The sequence below is a fragment of the Carassius gibelio genome, chromosome A19, assembly GCF_023724105.1.
Source record: "Carassius gibelio isolate Cgi1373 ecotype wild population from Czech Republic chromosome A19, carGib1.2-hapl.c, whole genome shotgun sequence".
Classification (NCBI taxonomy): Eukaryota; Metazoa; Chordata; class Actinopteri; order Cypriniformes; family Cyprinidae; genus Carassius; species Carassius gibelio.
In genome coordinates, this window is record NC_068389.1 from 12,797,653 (window position 1) to 12,822,758 (window position 25,106).

At 37.8% G+C, this 25,106-nt stretch overlaps 1 protein-coding gene across 5 annotated transcripts in view; it reads left to right on the forward strand.

The window, feature by feature from the left end:
- LOC127935762 (protein spire homolog 1) overlaps positions 1-19,977 on the forward strand; it is a 39,794-nt gene extending 19,817 nt beyond the window's left edge. The window contains exons 3-19 of one of the 5 annotated variants that reach the window (XM_052533908.1): positions 2,847-3,080; positions 6,442-6,567; positions 8,542-8,613; positions 8,738-8,902; positions 9,096-9,182; positions 9,327-9,456; positions 11,886-11,927; positions 13,815-13,862; positions 14,333-14,502; positions 14,608-14,701; positions 14,798-14,940; positions 15,773-15,790; positions 16,462-16,599; positions 16,772-16,842; positions 16,932-16,959; positions 17,341-17,495; positions 18,296-19,977. In XM_052533908.1, the coding sequence (XP_052389868.1) occupies positions 2,847-3,080; positions 6,442-6,567; positions 8,542-8,613; positions 8,738-8,902; positions 9,096-9,182; positions 9,327-9,456; positions 11,886-11,927; positions 13,815-13,862; positions 14,333-14,502; positions 14,608-14,701; positions 14,798-14,940; positions 15,773-15,790; positions 16,462-16,599; positions 16,772-16,842; positions 16,932-16,959; positions 17,341-17,495; positions 18,296-18,545 (1,971 nt within the window). In that variant the 3' untranslated portion in view covers positions 18,546-19,977. The remainder of the gene's footprint in view (positions 1-2,846; positions 3,081-6,441; positions 6,568-8,541; positions 8,614-8,737; positions 8,903-9,095; positions 9,183-9,326; positions 9,457-11,885; positions 11,928-13,814; positions 13,863-14,332; positions 14,503-14,607; positions 14,702-14,797; positions 14,941-15,772; positions 15,791-16,461; positions 16,600-16,771; positions 16,843-16,931; positions 16,960-17,340; positions 17,496-18,295) is intronic. The other 4 variants (XM_052533910.1, XM_052533909.1, XM_052533911.1 and 1 more) reach the window with 4 other exon arrangements.
- Positions 19,978-25,106: the final 5,129 nt, after the last annotated feature.

Sequence of the window (25,106 nt, forward strand, 5' to 3'; positions counted from 1 at the left end):
TAATCCACATAGCCCAGAATTGTAATGTACTGTAGATAAATCCCTATTTATAACATTAACATTATTATATAAAAGTACTCATATGAGATTTTGTTCATATTGCACACTCCGAGTAGTTAAGTCTTATTAAACGCTGAGAAACAAGTCTGATGGTAATGAATGAAACCTTCAACACACTGTTCAGGGCACTTTTTGTGTTTTAAATCCCAAGCAGGCTAGTCTTGCTGGTGAGCTCTAGTACAGTGTATTACACAGAGGATTAGATTGCATAAGAGCAGGACACTTATAATATTTGTTATCCTCGTGACAAGGATTAAAGTCTGGAACACAGCATGTTTTTAGCGAGGTATGAACTACTGCAGATCCACACTTGTAAAAGTGTCAATATTGAAATAGAGATGTGTTCGGTGGAGGTGGTGAAATGTTTAAGAGTCACGATGCAGTAGCGAAGCCTCTTCTGTTTGAGCACTCACTTACATAACAATAATTAAACAGTTTTTTATCCTCTCGCTGATAAGTCGTTTGGTATAACCTCCTTTACAAACATAATTAACTCTCTGTACTATGTTTGAGTCTGGTTGTAGTTTATTGACAAAGGGTTGAGGACAAAACTGTATGTACTGTAGATTATCTGTATTCCTCCTAATTTGATCTTGTTTTGGAAATGGTCTTCTATTTGCATGAAATTAATAGTTAGTTTACCATTCTTTCAGTAATGGCATAATGTCATTTGCTCCGCATGAACTGTTCTAGCAGCTCAGTTGTATTAGTAAGGTTTAATTGATCGCTCATTGGCTGTCGGGTCTCCTGATGTGAGCACATGCTGCGATGATTCCCGCCCGGGCTGATTTTCACGAGTACATCCGCTCCTGATCTCTGAATTTACTCTGCCATGATTGAATTGAACTGGTACAAAACCACACTAGGCCAGTCAATCAGCTCCTTGATGGCTCATATGATAACAGAGGGCATCTTTGTTCACAGAAGCAGTCAGGCATGCGGTGGGTAATGTTGGGATACTGCATGGGTTCATATTTATCTGGAAAACACTCGTTTTCACTTGCATTGAGGCCACAAATTAAATATTGATGCTATTTTTAGAAAACGGTTGCATAGCCTATAATGTGTTGCAATCTTTTTTTATTGTTAATAAATAAATAAATACTAACGAAGATAGTTAAATTAACATTAATTGATGAACTCTGCAACATCGACACTGTTAGTGAACTAAAATGAATCATACCTTCTATACCTTCTGTAGAGCTGTTTATAGCTGAATTAAGCTTTTTTAATTTTTCACTTATTGAACTAAACTGAATCAACATTAAACTGATTTGAGCTGAATATTGATGCTATTATCTTCTGAAGAGCTGCTTTCATAGTTGAATTTAGTTTGCTTTATAACTACTGGATTTAGCCACGTTCACAGTTAACTAAACTGAATCCACATTAAACTAAATTGAGCTCAATAAGGATTCTGTTGTTTTTTAGAACTGCTTTAAAGTTAAATTTGTGTTTGTTTCCTAACTGTAGAACTTTGTAACATAAATACTGTTATCTTCTTGAGTATTACTGTGAAGCTGCTTTGAAACAGCCTGAATTGTTTTAAGTGCTAAATGATTAAATGTGACTTGACTTGATATATAATATAATAGTATGTTAATAATATAGTCTTATATAATGTTTCAGAATATGTTTATATTATAAAACTAAGCCTTATTTTCAAGTCCAGTTTGAGACTAATATCCAGCGTTTGTCAAATCTGAACATCTGAATTCCTGCTCCGTTAAAGCATGCAGGCCTCTGAGAGTCATGAGACTGTAATGAGGCTTATCCAAGAGGTTGTTGACTCTCTCTTTCTTTAGAGCTAGTCTCTAATGCATTTTATCAGTGCTCATGATATAGGTTGTAAAATAGAGGTTAAAGGGATGGTTCACCCAAAAATGGAAATGTTATGTTTATCTGTTTACCCCCAGGGCATCCAAGATGTAGGTGACTTTGTTTCTTCAGTAGAACACAAACCAAGATGTTTAACTCCAACTGTTGCAGTCTGTCAGTCTTATAATATAAGTGAATAGAAAGCACGGCTTTGAGAGTGAAAAAAACATACACAAACAAAACCAAATTAAACCCTGCGGCTCGTGACTATACATTGATGTGTAAAGACACGAAACGATTGGTTTGTGCAAGAAGCTGAACAGTATTTATATGTTTTATTTACCTCTGATTTCACGTAAAGTCTGAACTGTTCTGAGCATGATCGCGTCTTCTTCTTCAGCTACCAATAGACCACCACCTATCTCTCAAGTGGACCATTGACACCCCTAATTGAGTTTATTTCATTTGAGAGATAGGTGGCAGTAATGCATTTATAAGTCTGCGATCCGCCTTAAAGCAAGATGAAGAAGAAGACGCACCGGCTGTTGAGAAAACATTCAGGACAGCTCAGATATTTCGGTGAACCAGAGGTAAAAAATAATAGAAATACTGTTCAGGTTCTTGCACAGAATGATAGTTTAATCTCTTTACACATTAATGTATCATCACAAGTCGCAGGGTTTAATTTAGTTTTGTGTTTGTTTTTTTGACTCTCAAAGCCGTGATTTCCATTCACTTACATTATAAGACTGATAGACTGAAACGGTTTAAGTTAGGAATCTTCATTTTTGTTCTACTGAAGCAACAAAGTCACCTACATCTTGGATGCCCTGGAGGTAAGCAGATAAACATCAAATTTTCATTTTTGGGTGAACTATCCATTTAATTTCATAGCATGTGTTGCTTTTGATGTCATGACTGTATGGTCATCTATTCTTGTTTAATGAATGTGATTGTGTGTGTTACAGATCATAGAGTCTCTGGGTATAATGATCTACAAGGCTTTGGATTATGGCCTGAAAGAGCATGAGGAGAGAGAGCTCAGCCCTCCTCTGGAGCAGCTCATCGACCTCATGACCAACATGGCAGACACCGAAACAGACTGTTCTGATGAGGGATATGAGGCAACGGAGGAAGAGGATGAGGGAGAGGAAGAACCCACAGAAGTCTCCAACATTCGTGGCTACCGTGACATCATTTCTGTGAGTATTGATAGAGCGCTATACATCGGCAAGACCAATAATTGTCATTATCAATAATTTTGTCATTATTGGCATTGGCGGTTTCAAAATCTACCAAAAGCCTTTTAAATTTTATTTTTTGAGTAAATATTATGTAAATTAAGTAAAAAAAAATTTTTTATTTCATTCTATTTGCCATCCTCTGGCAATTTAATATAACAATATCTAATAAAATAATAATATATTAATATCTGTCATCATCTGATTAATTAAATAGTTAATTTATAAATTTTTAATTTGCATCAATAATAATTTAAGTATTAATGAGCTTTTTTTTAAAATCATTTTTAAAGTATAATTTTAAAATATATGAGATACAATGTACAAATGCTATTTTTAGCAATACTTTATATAAACTTTGAAAATTATTTTTAATTTATTGAATTCAGTTCAATAAAGTAATATTTTAAAATAAAATCTATTTAATTATTTATTTATTAAATGCATACTACAATCTATGGGATACAATGCACAGTCGCTAGTTGTATTAATCAAAATGTTACCAATAATTGAAACTCTTATGAAATGTTAAAATATAATTTTATTAAATGCAATTAGTTTAGTAATAATTAAGGCACATACATGTTAAGTAATATATTTATGAATTCATATTGAATTTTAATATATGAATATATTTAGTATGAATATTGATAAACTGTGGATCTTGTGAAGCAAGATCTTCCTCACAGATCCTGAGTTGGGTGTATCTGCTCTCTCTTAAGATCGGTGTGAGTGTTATTTACTGAGAGTTAGTCTCTCAGCTGGTATTCATTATGCTACTCCCTCAGGCCCACTCCAGTAACACATTACCCTGAGACTCCATAAAGGCCTTCAGACACTTAGCAGCAGCAGTTATTTTCAATTACAGTCATATTTATCAGTACGCTAATGCAGGAGCTCTTTACTAACTGTGGAAAGAAAGATTATGACCAGACTAAGACCAGACAGATACTAGCTTTAGTATGAATTAGCATCGTAATAAGGAATACCTTTTATTGTATTTTAACTTGTTCTTCGCCATGAAAATACCCATGGAAACTTTAAAATAACAAACAAACGAACAACACGTATCTGGTAATGGTCAGTTTGGGTTACAGTATGTTCTGCACTATTCTGCAGGGCCCTTTCAGGACTCGTTAGATAATGTCTGTCCTTTCAAGCCTTCCTTATAGTCTCCTACTTTAATTATGAGGTCGAGTGCAGAAATGAACCGTGACATTAGATTTCCCCGAGCTGAACCTGATGAAATCTTTTAAATTCTTTATTTAGACAGCGAAAGATTGACGGAAATAAAGAGGAAGAGAACAGAAGATTATCTCAGCCCATTCGTTTGGAATGGGAAAGTAAAAAGGCTTCCTGGGGTGTTTCTTTAACTTCCTCTGCCACATCCTCTTTAAATAATTTACATTTCTGTTTTAGCCTCTTATCTCTCTCCTGTCAGGTCTAGCAGGATTTTTTACAATTTGTATTCACTTTCCCTTGTCGTAGACAATATTCTCGTTAAGCATGATTCCTCAGCAAAACATCACACAGACGGAGAATCTCTGCTGTGTAAGACATTCCTGAAGAGGGCAGAGCTCAAAGAGAAGGTGTGGGGGAAATGTCATTGAGCCGGTTGGAGGTGTATTTGGTCAGCTTAATTGTGCATTTTAAAATACGGGTCGTGCTCAAACTATTAGACCTGAGACACAGTACTTTAAATGGGCCTGTGTTTTTGACCTGTCAGGCATGCAAGCTCTGCTATGTGCCAAAACATAATGTGAAACGCCAGGGTTAACTTGTTAGACAGATTCGGAAGATGATTTTCTTAAAGTCTGTGTAGAAGAAGCAAGGATTAACTCATCAGACAGTGTTGGACGAGACCTGCATTGACCCTAAAGGGTTACTTCACCCAAAAATGAAAATTATGTCATTAATGACTCTCACCCTCATGTCGTTCCAAACCAGTAAGACCTGAGTTCATCTTCAGAACACAGTTTAAGATATTTTAGATTTAGTCCGAGAGCTCTCAGTCCCTCAATTGAAAATGTATGTATGGTTATACTGTCCATGTCCAGAAAGGTAGAAAAAACATCATCAAAGTAGTCCATGTGACATCAGAGGGTCAGTTTTTGAAGCCTCGAAAATACATTTTGGTTGAAAAATAACAAAAATTATGACTTTATTCAGCATTGGCTTCTCTTCCGGGTCTGTTATGAGTGCGTTCACAACACTGCAGTGCCGCTGCTGACGTCTTATCTTTGTTATTGAGCGGACCAGAAAACATGTCAGCGGCGTCGTGAATGTGCTCATAACAGACCCGGAAGAGAAGAGAATGAACGGAGGTCTTACGGGTTCGGAGTGACATGATTGAGTCATTAATGACATCATTTTCATTTTTGGGTGAACTAACCTGTAATAATAAAACTCCATAATCATCGGGAAGAAGGAGGCGGGAACCGGCGCACAATCAAAATGAAACTTTAATCATCACAAAATAAACACAAACAGCGCATCAGCCCCTCACGGACGACTGATGCACGCAAATAAAAACCAAAACATAAACTAAAGCCCAGGCCTGGTCTTCTCTCGTCCTTCACAGTCGTCGCTCCAGTTTTACATCCTTCCATCTCCTACGTGGGACTTGAGACCGGTGGTGGGTCGCAGGTGTAGCTCATCTCCAATCACTACACCTGGCCTCACTCCTCGTTCCCACATCCCTCGGCCCCGCCCCACTCGTCACATAACCCTTTAAGTGCACTTCTGTCCTCTGAAACACAGTCAGCTACTTCAGGAAAGTGACCTCATGACAAACAGAACAGTTACTAACGGTTTGTAGTTGTACTGCAACCAATTTTGCTCATGAATGGGCCAAAGCAGTGGAATGTTTTAGAGCATCTCTCTGTGCAGTGTACTTACAGCAACCTTCAAATGGGAAACAAATGTTTTGGTCTCAAACAAAGGGACAATAACATATGGTCATATGATGTTAGTCCATACAAAAAAAAAGTGGTGGTCTTATGCCGAGTTTCCTAAACTTGGGTTTGTGTGTTGATTAAAAAGGTGATTATTAATTCAATCTTAAAAATGTCAGATTTAAACAAATATATTTTTTTTCAATGAAACCAATCCAAATGAAATGCTTGAAATAGTGATGATAAAATGAAATAAACAATTAAATAATATAGATGTAATAAATAAATAAAGAGGTAGTTCACCAAAAAATGTAAATGTTTTCAAGAGTTGTCATCACCAAGTAAATATTTTAGGTCAATAAGGTTCTGGTAACAAACATTTAGCCTCTAATCCTGTGATGTACGTGTCACTGTTTTCTCCTCTCCAGCTGTGCACGTCTCACCTCCCCAGCCCTTCAGATGCGCCCAACCACTACCAGGCCGTGTGTCGAGCCCTGTACGCAGAGACCAAGGAGCTACGCACCTTCCTGGAGAAGATCAAGAGTGCCAAAGAGGTAATGACCCTCATGTGACTCGCATCTGATCATGTGCCAATAGTGTTTGTTCCAACCATGAAACTGCATTTTTTTAAGTTAGAAACACACAGACACACACACACACACACACACACACACACACACACACACACACAGACACACACACACACACACACACTTATTTATATATATTTATTTGTATAAATGCACAATATATGTTTTATTATCATTATATTTATTTATTTATTATGTTATGTTCACTGAAAGCATTAGAAGCATACCGATTGGTTACGTACCAAACTGTTTTTTTTTTATAATTTATAATTCTTTTTATTTCTTTTTTACAAATCTGTGAGATTTGTTTTTGATGTATTATGTATATTCTGTATATGTATTACAGTGTGCATTTTATTTTATTACTTCTAAAAAAAACTGCCCCTGTTCAGAATTCGTAGGAAATTTGAGAACGCTCTTATTGTCTTGAGCTATGTAAGCCTAAACTTGACAAGGTTTATAAAAAGCTGTTTTTAAGGGGGAATGCTCTATGATTGGCCTTGTTGGCCTAGTTTAGTACAGAGTGTGGCTGTTTAAACTGTAACATGTAATCAAGTGGCATGTTGTGAACACCATGTAATATAAGCCTTATCCCACTGAATGTGTTCTTTCTCTGAGGCATTAGTTTGAATTAACCTGCTTTCTATAGTGCAGCTCCTCCTCCTCTCATAAAGGAGACCTAATCCAGCGGCACCGAGTGCCACTGGGTGGAGGTCACATGTCGAATCCTGAACAATTCAGTCCTGAACCAGAATTTTGTGCACACACCTGCACATTCAAAATAAATACAAATTTTCACATTTTAGTATACAAGCGTCATCAAAAGTGTGAAATAACATTAGCAAAGTGCATATTACTTGTGAAGAATAGAAGTATGAGAATTGGGATGCAGCACAAATCAGCTGCTCAGTTGAATATTACTGGCAGCTGTGTTATATTCCATACACCATAGTACTTTTCCAGAATCACCCCTGCTTTAGAGGAAGGGAGTGTAGAGAGCGAGTGGAAAGCAGAATCAGTCGAGTGGTTCTTTTGATCTTGGCCAGAATGACAGAATAGTCTCGCTCTGGTGATTCAGAGTCTACACTTTTTTTTTCCCCTCTGTGCCTGTATTTTCTTTCTTATGCATAAACAAAAGGTTCCTTTTTGGCTTGTGTTTTTGGGATGCTGCTCAGTTATATTTGCTTTAAGAAATCAGACTCTCTGCTCAGATAATATTAGCTATGTGAGTTTCTGTTCATTCCTGCTAAATTTTCATCAGGGCAGGGTAAACCCCAGAGGGGACACATGCCTTTACTTCACTGAGTTCTTCTGAGGGAGACTGTAAGCTCACCAAAGAAATTTAATAAGCAATCCAGGTGGCAGCAAAATAATAATTAATTGTTCTGACCATAAACCTGGTTTACATAATTCTAAGGCAATGCTGAAAACTATTTGTGTACACAATGTCCTGTGATGGTAAATCTAATTTATGTTGTCATGAATGTCAAACAACTCAAAACTAATAAGATGAGAGACTATACAGTATTATCGGCTGACGTTTGCTGAACACATTTTGTAGTTTGTCAGTTAGCCCGTGAAGGGGAAAACCATTACTGCAAAATCTGTCTGTCATATATGCCTTTGTCCCGACTTCAACCCGTGTGTGGAAATGAACTTTTGCTTGTGGATCAGTGGGTGTGGATGTAGTGCAGACTAGTAAAAGTAGTTAAAGACTGCATTAGCTGCATATTGATCTCGGCTTAATATTGGCAAGCTAGCTGGGACTGTGTGTCACATGAGAAGGAATCGATTTACAAACAAGCCAGACCTTTAGTGGTTAAAGTGACATTGACTTTTTCTTATCTGACCCCAGACTGAGGACAGTCTATGTCATTCTCCATATCCAACACCAAAGAAATGCTGAATACAGTTTCTGAAAAGTTTTTTTTTTTTCAGGTTTTGCGGAAAATGGGAAAAGAAACCGAAGAGCCCACCAGAGACCTGAATGAGCTGCAGAACGCTGACTGGGTTAGGACAATTAGACAAGCTCATTGCTCCCCTGGATACTTTTAGATTATGCACTGCTAAGAGTGTGTGTTGGTTTTAGGATGGTCATATGACATACACCACATGCTGTGTATATTTTCCACAGGCACGGTTTTGGGTGCAGGTGATGAGGGACCTGAGACACGGTGTGAAGCTGAAGAAGGTCCAGGAGCGTCAGTATAACCTTCTCCCCATCGAGTTCCAGCTCACGCCTTATGAGATGCTCATGGACGACATCCGCTCCAAGCGCTACAAACTTCGCAAAGTCATGGTGAGTGTGCACATGTAAAAATGAATCCCAAATTGCATCAATCTATTCAGATAAGTTTCTCCTCGATTCCTTGGTACCAACATTACAGCCGCACATTGCAATTCACCTTTATTACTGTTTGTTGCAGAGATCATTCACCACAACAGTGTTTACTTTGCCTATCTGAAATCAAGCATGCTTCTTTCTGCTGTAGGTCAGTGGTGACATTCCTCCGAGGTTAAAGAAGAGCGCACACGAGATCATTCTGGACTTCATTCGCTCCAGACCTCCACTGAATCCTGTGAGCATGAGAGCATACACAAATACGCTCACCTATGGTCATGTGTGAACTGAAGTATATGACATGAATCTATTAGCACAAGTGTCACCTATTAACACCAACCTATTAATCTTTGTGTATGCGCGTGTTTGCATGCGCTTTAAGGTTTCTGCTCGTAAGCTAAAGCCTCATCCTCCAACACCTCCCAGCCTTCATGAGCGTATCCTGGAAGGGATCCGGTCGGAGAGAAAGCTCAGGCCTGTCTCACCTGATATGATCCGCAGAAGTCGACTCGGTGAGTACATTTTCACAGGCTTGCTCTCATAATCACAGAGTCTTATTTGGTCTGGTAGTATACAGTATATACACTACCAGTCAAATTTTCCAAATGCATTCTTTACATATCCAGGATACATTGTTTCTTTTAAATAGCATTGCATTTTCACTCAAAGCCAGCTTCATGTTGAGTTAGTTAACCTATATATCAAGTATATCAGTCATATGGAAGGAGGTGAGTATGTGTCATTGTGGCAGAGATGTCATGTCAGACAGCAGTGCAGATGTGTGACAGTGTGTCATTCTCATGCATGGCTGCTTGCGCTACACTCAACCATTTGTTCTCTAACACCGTCTATAGTACAGCCCCGTGTCTCTAACTCTGCGCCGCACATTTTATTTACAGCTGTAAATCTCTGGATATATTTCTCACCTTGGATTGATACTGTATGTTTTTAAAAACGTATTGATCCATATGGTTACATGGCATTTGAATCTTGTACTGCATATCAACCATTTTAATTTGCATGGTTATAGAAAGGGTACATATTTTTAATAGTGGATTTGCCCTGAGATTTGGGGTCCTATCATACACCCGGCGCAATGCGACGCAACGCACAGCGCAAGTGTGTTTGCTAGTTTCAGTCTGGTGCCGTTTGCATTTTCCCATCCAGCGCCATGTCGGTTAATTAGCAAATGCATTTGCGCAAATTTTTGTGCCCATGGGCATGCTGGTCTAAAAAAGAGGTGTGTTAAGGCGCATTTTTGGCACAATGCCATTTTAAGGAGCTGAAAATAGACTGCACCATAGACCAGCTTTAACCTGGTCTAGCGCAAGTCTGTTTTTTCTTTGTTATTTAAAGAGCGTATACGCTGTTTATCAAACACAGGGACTCGCACACAAACAGCTCCGCTTCATCTCGGAGACGCGTTCTGTCTTTGCACTTGCCAAATTCCGCCATGTAAATAGCAAATCTTTCATGGCACGAGCGCAACTGGCTCTTAAAGGGAATAGAAGATGAGACTCTGATTGGTTTATTGCATGTTACGCCCCAAAAACACCCATTACTCATTAAGAGAATAGGGACAACCCATTTAGACTGTGCGCCGGGTGCACCAGCCGTTTTTCTGTCAAAAGTGGATTTGGACACCTGCACTGTGTGCTTTACACTTTGCGTTTAGATTGTTAAAATAGGACCCTTGGTCTCATGGTGGTATTTTGCTGAAGGATTCAATAGATAAAGATTGTGAGGTTTTAAGTTAAAGGTGCACATGCACATGAAGACCTCTCGGGTGTATGTGTTGATGATTATATAGTTACACAAGCACAAATCTGGCGATTGTGATATAAGAATAATCCATGTTGGATAAAAGTCCCAGATTTGAGTCGGTTACAGCTGACTTAATGAAGCTTAAGGTTTGCATGTATGTATTCTCAGGTCGTGTGGTGAAAAGAGTCTGTTGTTTTCTCCAGTTGCCTAAAGATACAGAGTTCAGTGTGTACAGTCAGTTGGTCTCAGCCTCAGACGTCATGCCCACGGGCCGTTAGCCGAACATCTGATGCATATCTATTTAGCACACAACATTGGAAACTCTTTGAAGTCGTCATTGGATTGGTTGAATTTACAGGATTTCCCAGGAAACGTTCTGCTTGGAAACAATGATGCTGTGATGTGATTTCAAACCCCCTCATGAAAGAAAACAGCTGTCTTGTTTACAACTGTGACAATGAGCGCTTATCAGGATCAACTAAACACTGAATTTTCAAATATGAGATATGTATAGTTTGTGGCATAGACTTAAAATACATCCAAGAGTTTTACACACTGTTATTGTGCCGACATTTCCACGCTACTAAACATGAGGCGGCACAAAACGAAATGTGATTGGTTGTTTTACCTGTCAGTCATATTGCCTCGTGAGCACTCCTTGGCCATTTTAAAGTGGCTCAGGTTCCCAGACCTTCTGCTGCCAGTCTTAAGGTCTGGCTACGTGAGACTAACAGTCTATAAACCTTTAAAACTTAAAGGAGCTTATCAGAAATATGTATTGTATATGTTACGTGAATAGTTGGATTTTCTTTGAGAAAACTGGGTCTATTAAAGCAGTGCTTGATACAAAGCTGTGAAAATAAATCTTAATTTTTTTCATTCTTGATCCTAAAGTAGTAAAAAAAAGTTGATTGTATTCCATTCGTTGTGAATGTGATATACATTATATGTTGTCAGAAAGCTTCATCAGTTTTGTAATACAGTTCTGTTGGCTTGACTTAGAAATTACAAAAACAACATTTATTCTTTCTTGATCCTAAAAGGAAATGACTTGTTGTTTGGCTGCTTAGTTGTTGACATTAAATGCATTTACATTGAATGCCTTGTTTTAACCCATGGCTTAATTTATCTTCTCCTCCCTCTCTCTTCATTCATAACCTCTGCCTCTTTCTCACAGTCATGCGTCCTCTTAGCATGTCTGTCAGTTTTGACTCATCAGGTAAAGACTTCACTCACTGTGGCTTCACCCCTGTCAGCTCACTGACCCTGTGGCTTCTGTGTTTGTGCCAGAACCCTGTAGTCGCTCCTCCCATCACGTCACGCTCCTCTGCTGGTGGGGTTGTGGCATTGAACCTTATAGTGCTCATAGCAGGATGGGGACAAGGCAGTGCCTCTTATATTCCCTCTTATATTATCAATATTGGAAGTCTGTGGATTGAATTGTTTGAAACAATTACTTGTTTAGTTAAGGTTGTAACTTGGTACACAAAATTTGCCCAGATTTAAAGTCTGGATGAGTCAACAGTAGAGATTTCGGACCTTCAGTAATGACCGATTTAGAGTAAATCGTCTAGTACAGTGGTTCTCAATTCCAGTTCTGGGATACCATTGCTCTGAACATTTTGTATGTCTTCCTTATTTAATGCACCTGATTCAGATCATCAGCTCGTTAGGATGGAGATCCATGAACTGAACAGAGGGCGTCAGATAAGAGAGACATGGAAAATGTGCAGAGCAGTGGAATCCCTGGACTGGAATTGAGAACCGTTGGTGTAGAATATGATGGACACAGAATCAGATTTTTCTTACGTTTCTGCTAACTTAAATTATTAAAATAGTTTTAGTGTTTTTTTAATATAATTAATTAATATACATTTTAAAAGAACTATGAAAGAAAAGGAAAAATCACAGAATAAAAAATAAATAAAATATTACATTTTGAGCTCAAAACATAAGAACAAATGAATGCTAAATAAAATATGGAAAAAAATAATGATAATAAATGACTAAAGGACATATCAAGATATTAAATTAAGGTTTTTATAAGCTTTTTAGTGAGCAGTGGCTTTCAGTCAAATCCATTAAATTATAGATTCTCTTTATCCATCAATAATACAGTTGGTGATGGTTGTCAAGATTGACTTGGATAATCATATGGTCTGTGAATAGTAGAGAGTAAGATGGATTATGGACTTCTTAATATCTTGTGACCTGATTCTTATTGTAATTCTTTATGATAAGATAATAAGTCTATAATATCTATGAATAGACTTTGACCGTAGTATATACCATATTTAATTTGGCATACATAGACATATATAGGCTGTTTAATTAGTTATATTATTTTTTACCTGGCTGTCAATCTCTATCAATCTAGCTATCGATCGCAAAATAAATTGTTGCAATGAAGTGAATGTGTCAGTTTACACATACATGTTTACCCTTTAATTTATTGAATTTATTAAGTCTTTTTTCACCCACTATGAATGTATAAATATGAACAAGGAGAATCGCCCTAGAAAGCAACAACCAAGATTTGAAACCATTTGTTTTAGGGTTGTTCACACTGACAGCAAATTGCTACAGCTTAAAGCAATTCGTCACTAATGAGAGTTGGTCATTTCTGTTGACATAACAGATAGCAAGCTCAGCTTTTATTCAGATGAGAAGCAATGCAGATTTAATCAGTCAGTGTTTAATGAATAAAGCCAATTTAAGCGGACTGTATTTCCTTCCCTTTCAATTGCATTTTATTAAATAAGCCATACGCAAAGATTTGCGGTTTTTAATGTAAAATAGTTGCTGCTAACCTCCAATATGGCTGCTTGCACTGGACTTTCGTCTGTTATACCTCCTGCTGCTATACCACACTGTTCATATCTCCATCTCCTCCATATCCCACAAGTCCTCTGTCCAGTATGGCTGCTGCTTCTGTTGTGGCTACACCGCGCTTGTGCTTCTGTGTGCTGATGTCACAGAGCTGCTGACTGGTTTACCCAAGTCTAGTTTAAACTTGTATATTATATGGCTTACTGTCTGAATGTCACATATAGAAAGGCCTGTTTTGTGCTTTTGGGATCATATTGAAGAATATGTTCCTTTCTAGGCGCAGGCAAAAGTATGAGCACCCCACAGGACTTGTTCCGAAGCTCAGGTAAAGTATTCCTGATGCAAGCATGACTTTCACATCACTCTCTCACGCCCCTGAGCCCAGTGTGAGAAGAAATGCCTGGGTTCTGAGAGCCCGTGTGTGTGAACAGAATTCAGTTCTGAATGAGGATTAGACTAAGAAATGGATTGTCTAAATGTACTGATTTTCCCTAATAGTGAACTAAGTTGCATTTGCTATGTAGTCACTTAAAAACAAGTGAGTGAGCCTTTTCTTTCACATAGTATATCCGTGAATGTGCCATAGAGAGAGTTTCTGTCCTCCCTTTATTAACTGCTTTGAACAAAGAGATCCAATTTCATCAGTTCCAAACTGACAATGCAAACAGTCGGAAATCAAGATCTGCAAGCTTGTAAAACTATTTGTAGTTCAGTGCGGTGTAAGCCTAATGTTAAAAAGCCTTTGCTGTCTTGATTGGCATCTGATTATGTTCATAATGTCCATCCCACACACAGACATCCCTGATGGACCCCGGAAGTTGGCCGTCAGCACACTGTCCCTGGCCAATTGCACGTCTCTCGCTCGGAGCCCCGTAAACGGTGTAGCTGGAGGTCAGCCGCTGTCCCAGAGAAAGAGGCTGCTCAAAGCGCCCACGCTGGCTGAGCTCGACAGCTCCGACTCTGATGTGAGTGGGTTCGATATCTTCTGTATTGGCAAAAACCCCATCAAAATGTTAGACGAGACTTTCAGGTGAAGTATGATTGTGAACCGTCTCTTTTTCCTACTTTAGGAGGAACAAAACACTATGAAGTCTGGTAGCAGCTCCAGTGTGTCCACATCGCTGGTTGAGGACACGTCTCCAGAGTCCGTCATGGGCAAAAAGAGTAAGAACCGCCATGAAATATCCAGAACTTTTTATTCACAGTCCAAACAAAAAACCTGTCACTGATTCCTCATCTCAATTTGTGTCTTTTCCCCAGATCCCCCACAGTTCCTGCCCATTTCTTCCACCCCTCAACCTGACAAACGCTTCGCTCCACAGAGGAGGCACTCCATAGAGAAAGAAGCTCCCACCAGCGTTCGGCCTTTCCTGCCTCCGTCTCGCCAGAACTCCAAATCTCTGGTAACTGTTACAAACCCTTCCTTTAGCTCCATGCTTCTGCCTACAAAGTTGTTTTTCCTTGTTCCCAGGACAGTAAATGAGTAATTTAGTGTCGAGCAGTCAGTTGGCTGCAGGCTGTGGTCACACTTAACTGTCCCGGGTCTTGTGAAAGTATAATTAGATTCTCAGGATTCTGTCTAGTGCTGCAGCATTGCAGGTCTCGAGTGAGGAGAAAGAGAAATAAAGGAGAACTTGTGCTTTCATTTTCAATTCAGAAGCCCAATTAAAGGCTAATCTTTGCCATACAGCAGCACAGGGGGGCTGGATGTTTTCTAAGGAGGCACGGACTGCCCTGCTTTTCATGTCATTCTCATTCACACATTAAAATCTGCAACGCTGACGATATACTTGCCAGAAATAAAAGATTTTCAGTAAATAATGACTCAGATTCTGTCCCATCCTCGCACAAGTTTCAAGGGCTACGCTACCGTGCAAAAGTTTTAAGTCAGTAAGATTTTTTTTAAAGACATTTTATTCAGTAAGAATGCATTAAATTGATCAAAATGACAGCAAGGACATAATGTTAAATGTAAAACATTACTATTTCAGATAAATGCTGTTTTTCTTTTAATGTTTTTTTATGTTTTTGGTCCTGTCTAAAAGGAAAGTAACTGATCATTACTGATTGCAAAACCTGTGAGGTCTTTGAACGGTTGTAAAATTGATAATCACAGAGCACTTACAGGAAAATGATTGTTAAACACTTCTAGATAGTGAGTGATACTGTAGTTTTATTGCAGTATAGATAAAGAGCTGTAACCACTCTGCTTTCCTCTCCTGCCTTACACTGAAGCTGTCTTCGGACAACAAGGTAAAGCACACCATATTCCACATTCTCATGCCCACGGATGTACGTTATGTCGGAGGAGTCATTTCATCACTATTTAGTCAGCACTGGCTTCGTTAGTCTTCCTGCAGGGAGTCTGCTTCATGTGTGCATGTTGCACAATGTTGCATGGCCGGTAGGGAAAGCTGCTGAAGGAAATTCCCCACACTTAAATCACTTCAGTTACCCGTCCTCAAGATGATTTTATGATCGAATGGAAAAACAACTTCGCTCAACAAACTTTCTCCTTTTGAATGATGCACAAGTTAGTGCATCATTCAGACGATGCTAGATTTAGAGAAGTAAGATTTTGATAAGAGGGGTCAAGAATGGGATAATGCAGAGATAGCAGGTCAAATATAATTGTATAATATGATTATAAAAATTATGCATTGTTTTAGCACAGAGCATTTAGATTTCCACTCATCTTTATATGCAAATTTTGCATGCAAGGCTTGACCTATAGAGGTGAAACTTACATAACAAGATAAACGGAGTTTAACATTCCATATTAATGAATTATAAATGTTCAGCTCTGTTTCCATTGCCAGTGCTGCGTCTTGATTATGATTTTTCCATCCCTCATTCTCGCATGGCATGTTTAAATATGCAGTTTGTGCTTCAGGATGTTTGTGAAAGTGATATGTTGGTTTCAGGAGGAGTTCTGCTACCCCGTCGAGTGCCTGACATTGACCGTAGAGGAGGTGATGCATATCAGACAGGTTCTTGTCAAAGCAGAGCTGGAAAAGTTCCAGCAATATAAAGACGTCTATAATGCGCTAAAGAAAGGAAAGGTAAATGCACTCTTCTCTTTTACAATCACTGCCCACTCTAGATGTCACAACACAAGCTTATCTTTTGAATTTGTCTTCTTGTTTGAAGCACAGGGTGCCTATAAATACTAAGTAGACTGCGCACTAGGTTTTGAACATGCTAGGTGTTTCATTGTGTGTCTCCTCCTCTCAGCTTTGCTTCTCATGTCGGACGAAGAAGTTCTCGCTCTTCACTTGGTCCTACACCTGCCAGTTCTGTAAGAGGTGGGTGGAGATTTTCATTTCAGGCTTAAAATGAAGTAGTGATGCACAGTGGAATCATATTTTTTCTTCTTCTTCTTTTCTTCTCACAGGCCTGTTTGTTCACAGTGCTGTAAGAAGGTAAATGTAGCATCTTTACCTTATGCTCACCAAGGCTGCATTGATTTAAACAAAAATGTTTTGTCTTTTAATATGTTTTAAAATGCAGTGTACTCGTGTGATGGCAAAGCTGAATTTTCAGCATCATTGCTCCAGTCTTCAGTGTCACATGATCCTTCAGAAATCATTCTGATTTGCTGATTTGACTCTCAAGAAACATTTCCTATTATTATTACTGTTGAAAACATTCATGCTGCAACATTTAAACATTGTGACTTTTTTTGAATGCTTTGCTTAATAAAAGTATAATTTTTTTTTAAAACAAATCTGACTGCCCCCAAACTTTTTAACTATGGTGTGCATTTTTCATTTTGCTCATGACCGCACATCCTCTCATCTCAGATGAAGTTGCCCTCCAAGCCTCATGCCAGCCTGCCCATCTCCTCTCTGGGCCCCAGCATTCTGCCCAAAAAGGAGTCTGGAGCGTCAGCCGCCCCAGAGAAGACCTCCACCACATCCAGCCTCAAACGCCACAGCCTTCAGCGCACCATGTCCAGGTGAGCTCCACAAGTGATCAGAGAGTGTGTGTCATTTGTACCAGGGTTCTTAAGGGAGTTGTAGGGAGTTTGTGAATTGATAAAAAGCTAATACTTAATTAAATGCAACTTTAAAAGAAGCATGAACATTAACATTAAATTAAACAAATGGAACTGTTTTGAGAATGTAGCATTCGCTAAGGCTCATTTTATTTTCATATTCACATCATTTTTAAAAACCATCTTAAATAACATATTGTATAACAACCACATTTTTTGTATTATGGTTTAAGTTAACTTTTATAACCTTAGACCTTAAAACCTTAATTAGAGATAAAACTAATAATAATACTTAACTATTATTATTATTAATATTAATAAATTGAATTGGTTACCTAAAACACACAAATAGAATGTAGACTAAAAAAGATGATTGAGGTCCCTTTAAAGTTCAGCTACAAAGTAAGTGTTCATCATATCAAAATGTGATATATGACAAAATAATCACAATATAATATTTTGGCCTAGTCATGGAGCCCTTAATAAAAAACATTACAAATAAAAAAAAACAGTCAAATAAAACCCTTACTAAAAAGAGTTTTATTTGCATGACTTGTTTTTACTTCACTTGCATCAGAGAACTGTAAACATGTAATTGTGTCTTTAAATTATTGAAATATTAACTTTAAATCTCACGGGGTACTTAGGAAATATTTTACGCTTATAGGGTTCAGCTGACAAAACAAAAAACGTTGGAACTCTTGATCTCTAGCATTGTAAGGGCTGCCAGTAATATTATTTCTCGTCCTGATTCGTCTCAGATCATCAAAGCACGGTGAGCGCTCATCGTCCAAAGACGAGCTGGAGCTGCCGGAGCAGTTCACAGAGGACTGGAGCACCATGGAGGTCTGCGTGGACTGCAGGAAGTTCATCAATGACATCATCAGCAACAGCAGACATAATCAGTCCACAAAACGTGCCCGGCTGCACCGCAGGACCCACTCCGTCTACTCGTCCAACACCAGTTCTTCCAACTACAAACCCTCAGAACGGACTATCAAAGAGGTTTAGGACCCTATGTTTTGGAACAGTCACGTGTGCTCCGTCTTAATAAAGCTCTCTCACTTATACTGTTCTCACCTGTCGCGAACATGCCAGACGTTAATAAGCTTATGTTACATATGAAAAATACGGCCTCTTTTGTTACCTTTGTAACGTACCTTCAGTACCTCTTCTTTTCCTTTTAAAAAGTGCCAGAGGTGAAGGAATAAAGCCGTTCCTCTTCCAGCACGAGTCCTTAAGCGCCGGCCTTCTCAGGAAAAGTTTTCTTTTGTGATTAAAGCTTTGGAATGTAGTTTCACACTCTTTAAACTTACTTTGACCAGCTTTTCTCAAATGAATCTTGAGTTGACACTGAATGAAATTAATGAAATGATAGTGTGAAAAAGAAATCGCTAGGCTGCTTTGATCACTGAAAGGCCTGAATGTAAATTTTTCAGTATAGTAAAATGGAGCTCAATTGTATGTAAATAGTTGCTGAATGATCAGCCTAACTGTTCTAGATGTAAATAAGCATCCAAATGGACTTATTTTCCCCTTTAAGGAAGTACTAGTCGATTGCTGAAAGATCAAGAGACTGTAGATTTAATCAGCCAATTCAAGATCAAGTCCTACCAAATGGTTTTCTTATTGTTTGTTCAAAGATAATGCTGCTGTAAATGTGACATGGTCCAAACAAATGCATTTAGATAATTACAAAAATACTTAAAGATAACTATAAATATTTTTCCTGTCTGATGGCGGTGTTTTTTTTAAATTTTAGTCAAAGAATGAGGATCAAGAAGTGTTTTTTAAGAGCGGATGCTGAAAGCTGTAGTGATCGGCTGTGCCAAACAAATCTCCATTATCTGAGCAATATGTGTTTTGGACCTGATGTACATAGTCATTAATATTTACTGGCTCAAAGTGGGAAGTGACTTTTGTAGGATATGTTTATGTACATGCTGTATATCCGAATCTCATCTGATCCTCTTACTATTAAAATACATTCTATTGTGATAAAGTTATGATTTATATTAATAATGATCATTTTATTGCAAAATGTTGCTTTCTTTTCCTGTTCATTTCTAACCTTCACTCAACATCTACAAATATTTTTTTATTTTTCAGATGCATTTATTTTGCTGTCTTAAAAATATTGTAAATTAAGTTATAATATATTATTAGCTGTTTTGGGCAATGAAACACCCCAGGAGACTTTATTTTAAGGTACTGAAGTCATGTCACAGTTTTTGGTAGGATTGTTTCTCTTTGTCCTTTAAAAATTCCATTAAAAAATACACTTATGAGTAGACATGCACTGCAATTGAATACAGGCCTGTTGACTTGTTCTTTTGTTTTGTGCTAAACTGACTGTAATGCCTTCCTCTAAAGAATGATTGATTTGCATGATTTTTTTTAATAAGAATGAAATTGTCAATAAATAAAGCATTGCATTTGCGTATTTGAAATCGCATTTGATATTTATTACACATTCATTATCAGACTTGCATTGACATGCCAGTGAAGAATCATGTGCCTACATTATCTCATATGATGAAGATACAGTATTTAGGATGTATTAAAACCGCAATTAATTACCTCAGTGGAACCATATGGAAGAAAAATACGTGATCTACGTAGGACTTTTACAGTGTGTGTGATGGTAAAGACTGTATAGTCTATCCTTCATAACCTCGTCTTCATCCGCGTTAAATTCAATATGTCGTCTAGCCCGAGGGCCGCTGTAGGGTTTCTCGGGTCTTTGGATGTTGGGTTTAAACATCAGAACCCCCTTTATGATTTTGACATTTGGCTCCATCTAAATAGCAGTGATTTCTTGAAACCAGATTACTGCAAACTACAGGGGAAGAGACAGAACTGCAATTCTCCACTAGAGGGCAGAAAAACATCACTTTCAACAGCAGGTACAGTTGCAATCAAAATTACTCAACCCCTCAGAGACTGCAGTACTTTACAAATACAAGCTGAAGATCCAGGATAAAATAAAAAATTGCATCTATAACAGTTCACTGGCATATTAAAAGTGATATTGTCAATATATAATATCAAATTTTTGAGTTAAAAGATTTTTTAATAATACTGCTATGTCATAATTATTCAACCCCTATTCAGCATTGCTGTTTTTAAAGCACTTATTTGCATGATGGGGAATAAAACAGTCTCAAAACACAATTAAGCATTTAGAAACTCTATTAAAAACAGAATTATCTGGAGCTGTTATACAGTTAGCCCATGCATGTGTTGAAGTTGAGTAGCAAAAATGTCAACAGAGATCTCACAAAGGCTAAAGAGAATAAATATTCAAGATTCAAGAAGATTCAAGATTCAAGAATTTTTATTTGTCACATACACAATTATATAGAGCATATATAACCAGCAGTGAAATGTGAGTAAATAGTAAATTACTTTAGAAAGGCTGAGACTACAGTATATGAATATTTCCCAGACATTGAAAGTTCCTAGAGACACAGTTCTCAGCCATATTTCTTAGCTTCAAGTGTGTTTTACCAGAAAACTTTTGAGGGTGTTGAAGAAAAAGCATAGTATCATAAAATGTTTAATCATAGCAACTGAGAAAAACCTGCAATGTACAGCCAAAGACTTGCAAGATGACCCAAATGAAAGGAGGAAACCCATTTCAAAGCAGTGTGTAAGAAGATCACGAGACAAGTATGGCCTTCATCTTGAGACATCTTGCAAAATACCACATACTCACCCTCATGTCGTTCCAAACCTGGAAGACCTCCGTTCATCTTCGGAACACAGTTTAAGATACTTTAAATTTAGTCCGACAGCTCTCAGTCCCTCCATTGAAACTGTGTGTACGGTATACTGTCCATGTCCAGAAATGTAAGAAAAACATCTTCAAAGTAGTCCATGTGACATCAAAGGGTCAGATAGAATTTGTAGAAGCATCGAAAATACATTTTGGTCAAAAATTACGACTTTATTCAGCATTGTCTTGTCTTCCGGGTCACAATAACAAAGATAACATGTAAGCAGTGTCATACATCATCAGCGCCACTACAGTGTCGTGAACGCGCTCACAACAGACCCGGAGGAGAAGACAATGCTGAATAAAGTTGTAATTTTTGTTATTTTTGGACCAAAATGTATTTTCGATGCTTAAAAAAATTCTAACTGACCCTCTGGTGTCACATGGACTACTTTGATGATGTTTTTCTTACATTTCTGGACATGGACAGTATACCGTACACACAGCTTCAATGTAGGGACTGAGAGCTCTCTGACTAAATCTAAAATATCTTAAACTGTGTTCCGAAGATGAACGGAGGTCTTCCAGGTTTGGAACGACATGAGGGTGAGTTATTAATTACATAATTTTAATTTTTAGGGTGAACTAACCCTTTAAGGAATAGGCTGTTTAACGAAGCTCAGAGGTGGCATGAATGAATTTAAACTCATAATAACAATGTTACGAGATTAATGTTTTAACCATAAAGTTTTGAATATAATCTAATTTACTCAAATTGTACTTTCAAAATGAAACTCTTTGTCATTGAATCATTTATTCAGTCGATTCGTTCGCAGTGGCTGATTCATTTAGGAACGAAGCAATCTTTATGAATGGGTGACTGTAGTGATCATTGACTCATTACAATTGCACAACAATTTTGTACTATGTTCAAAGTTACATAAGTACTGAAAGTCTCAATATTTCAATTGGAATTTTTCTAGCAAGTCAGACAACATCACCGTCTTATCAATCAACTTCTAAAGACTTATTTCATAAGGCCTAAGCAGATCATGTTGACTCTGACGCTGAGTTTCAGCTGAAATTGTCTTAATGGGTTTGAATCAATGAGAGGACAGTATATTGAGATGATGGTGACACAACAAGCCTGTCCTGCAGTCTGATTGGTGGGTCCCATGACAACAGCTGTCAAGGGCTATCTAAGCTTGAGGGGTGTACTTTGTATCTAAAAGCTTGGGGCTATGCTTTGTTATGCTCAGTATGTAGTTGTTTACTTCTGGTGGTGTCCTGTAAATGACATAGTGCAGTGAAATATAAGCTGAATCGATCAGTTTTAGGAATGAATAGCCTAGAAACCCTTATCACCTTATCACCCTATATCTTTTATTCAGTAGCCGAACTCAACAGAAAAAAAGAGTTTTCTTATCGATCTCATTTTTGTTTTAATCATCAGAGGGAAGGTCATCAGTTACGAAGTAAACCATTTCTAAGCAGCATTAAATACTAGGAGGAAATGGACATCTTGACTGAATCTCTGTCCACTGATCCTTTGTATCTTAAGTGATGTCAAGGCTCTTTAAGCCCTTTTTTTTCCTGATAATGGAGATTGGGTTCAAGACAGCCTCTTCAAATCTTAGCGCTTTGAGATTCCATAATGTGACAAACATAAATCATTGCTAACAAGCACTTCCTGTTCTTTCAGAAGTCATGATTTAGTTTTTATCATCAAATCTTTTTTGACATTTGAGAAATAAAATACATGCATGGCCAAACGTATGTGGACACCACAACATATTAATTTACTTTGTTTTTGCATACTGTGTTCCAAATTATGTTTTCAGCAAAATATTAGTTGTTTTAAACCTTTTGCAAGAGGTTGCACTGTTTCATGCCTTTCATGAACCTATGCAAACATCCAGTATTTTACATTTATTTTTAGTTTCATAAACTTCATTAAAATATGCCAAGAGGTTATTCTCAGCTTAGATAGGAAGGTTTTCAAAAGCAGCAAACAACAGCAAAGGGGGACCTTGGAGTCAGAAAGGCTAAAAAACACTGCTGTAGTTGATGTTGTTGTTATTTTGTTTCCCCCTATAGTTAACTTCCATGTTCCAAACCCCAAAATGGGTCCATTGTCATCCTGGAACAGAAAAGGGCCCCATACAGAAAATGTTCATCTCAGCAGATTGCATGGCTGTATGCTTGTCCACATAATTTTAGCATGCACATAAACCATTTCATGAATCATAGGTTCATTTTTGGCGTTCGTAAATTACATAGAACTGACCACAAACAGCTCTCAGGAAATGTTCTCTTCACTTCACCAATTATTTCATCAAACAGTCTGGCTAAAAAAAAGAAAAAAGGGATATCTCCTTGATTCCAATTCAATTTATGCTAACAAGGCACTATTGACCAAAAAGTTGGCTGCTCAAGCCATTCTGAGAGATGGAGATCATGATGAGAAACATCTGCCTGAAGATCTTTGGGTCACAGCTCTGTAGGGAAAGCTGTACCTAGGAGGTCCACTGTGACACTTGCAATTGCCAGCTCAAATCTCTTTTGATTTAATATGGCACAGATACTGGTGAGCACCAGCAGCGTACCATCAAAGCCACAGCTGATATGTACTCAACTCACAAGTGAATTCAACCTTAGTTAGATGGTTTCCAGTCTCAGCTGTGGCCCCATATTTCTTATGTCCCTTAATGAGCAGAGGAGCAATTGGGACGCCCTAGCAGAGGGGTTGCATTCTCTAAACAGTCATGGTTGGTTGGGGCTGTTGAAGAAGCAGATCAATGATAGCGAACCATGATCAAACCGTTTGTACGGTAACGATCCTTTGGAAAACCACACTTCTGTTTTAGGGTTAGGGTTACATAGAGTTTGTTATAAATGACTGTGGCTGCATTGTGCATCGTTCTCTCCTTTATACTGGAGCACTTCACAAACTTATTAGCTTTGGTGTCATAGGCAGTCACTCTTCTTGTGTATCCTAAAAATATAAAGCCGTTTAATTAATGTATCAACTCATCAAATGATGCAGAACGTTTCATGGTTGGATTGTTGTGTGTTCCTAACAAGGGGCAAGATTTTCCTCTTGACTGTAGATGTCATTAAATTTAATCTAAACATTTAATGAATGCTGCTCTATTTATTAATCTTGACTTTAATCTTGAAAACAACATTTGTCAGATTTATGAACAGATTCGTTTTGAGGTTTTTATGTCTATTTGTTAATTTGTTCATGACATTTAGAAATGTGATGCCATAGAAGAACCTTTAACATCTGAAGAACATTTCTGTTTCACAAAAGGTTATTTGTGATGAAATAAGGTTATAAAAAGGTAGTAAAGAGATGGTTCTTTAAAGAACATTTGACTTAATGGTACTTTGTGGAACCAAAAATGGTTCTTCGATGGCATTGCTGGAAGTACCTTTTGAAACACTTTTATTTTTAAGAGTGTAGTGAGACTTACCAAACCTCTAAGGTATCCTCAAGATTACTTAAAATTATTTAAAATAAGACAAAACAACTTAAAATCATGGTATTTTTTTATTTTTATTTATTCACCCACTCAACAACTGCTTTCTTCTTTTGAAGAACCATAGTCACATAGTTTTAAAAATCTGATATTCAGATACAAGAGCACAAGTTGTGGGGGATGTGATAAACCTCGGGGAGACAAAAAACATTTTTCATGTGGGATCATCCCTTGACCGGCACAGATTATATTGCCTAAATGAGTTTTGTTACCTGTATTAGTCTCATTGGATTCTGCAAGGTGTCCTCGCCTCCAAACATACAAATCCTCCGGTCGTTCGCTGCGGCTGCAGGGTGTAGGACTGCTGTG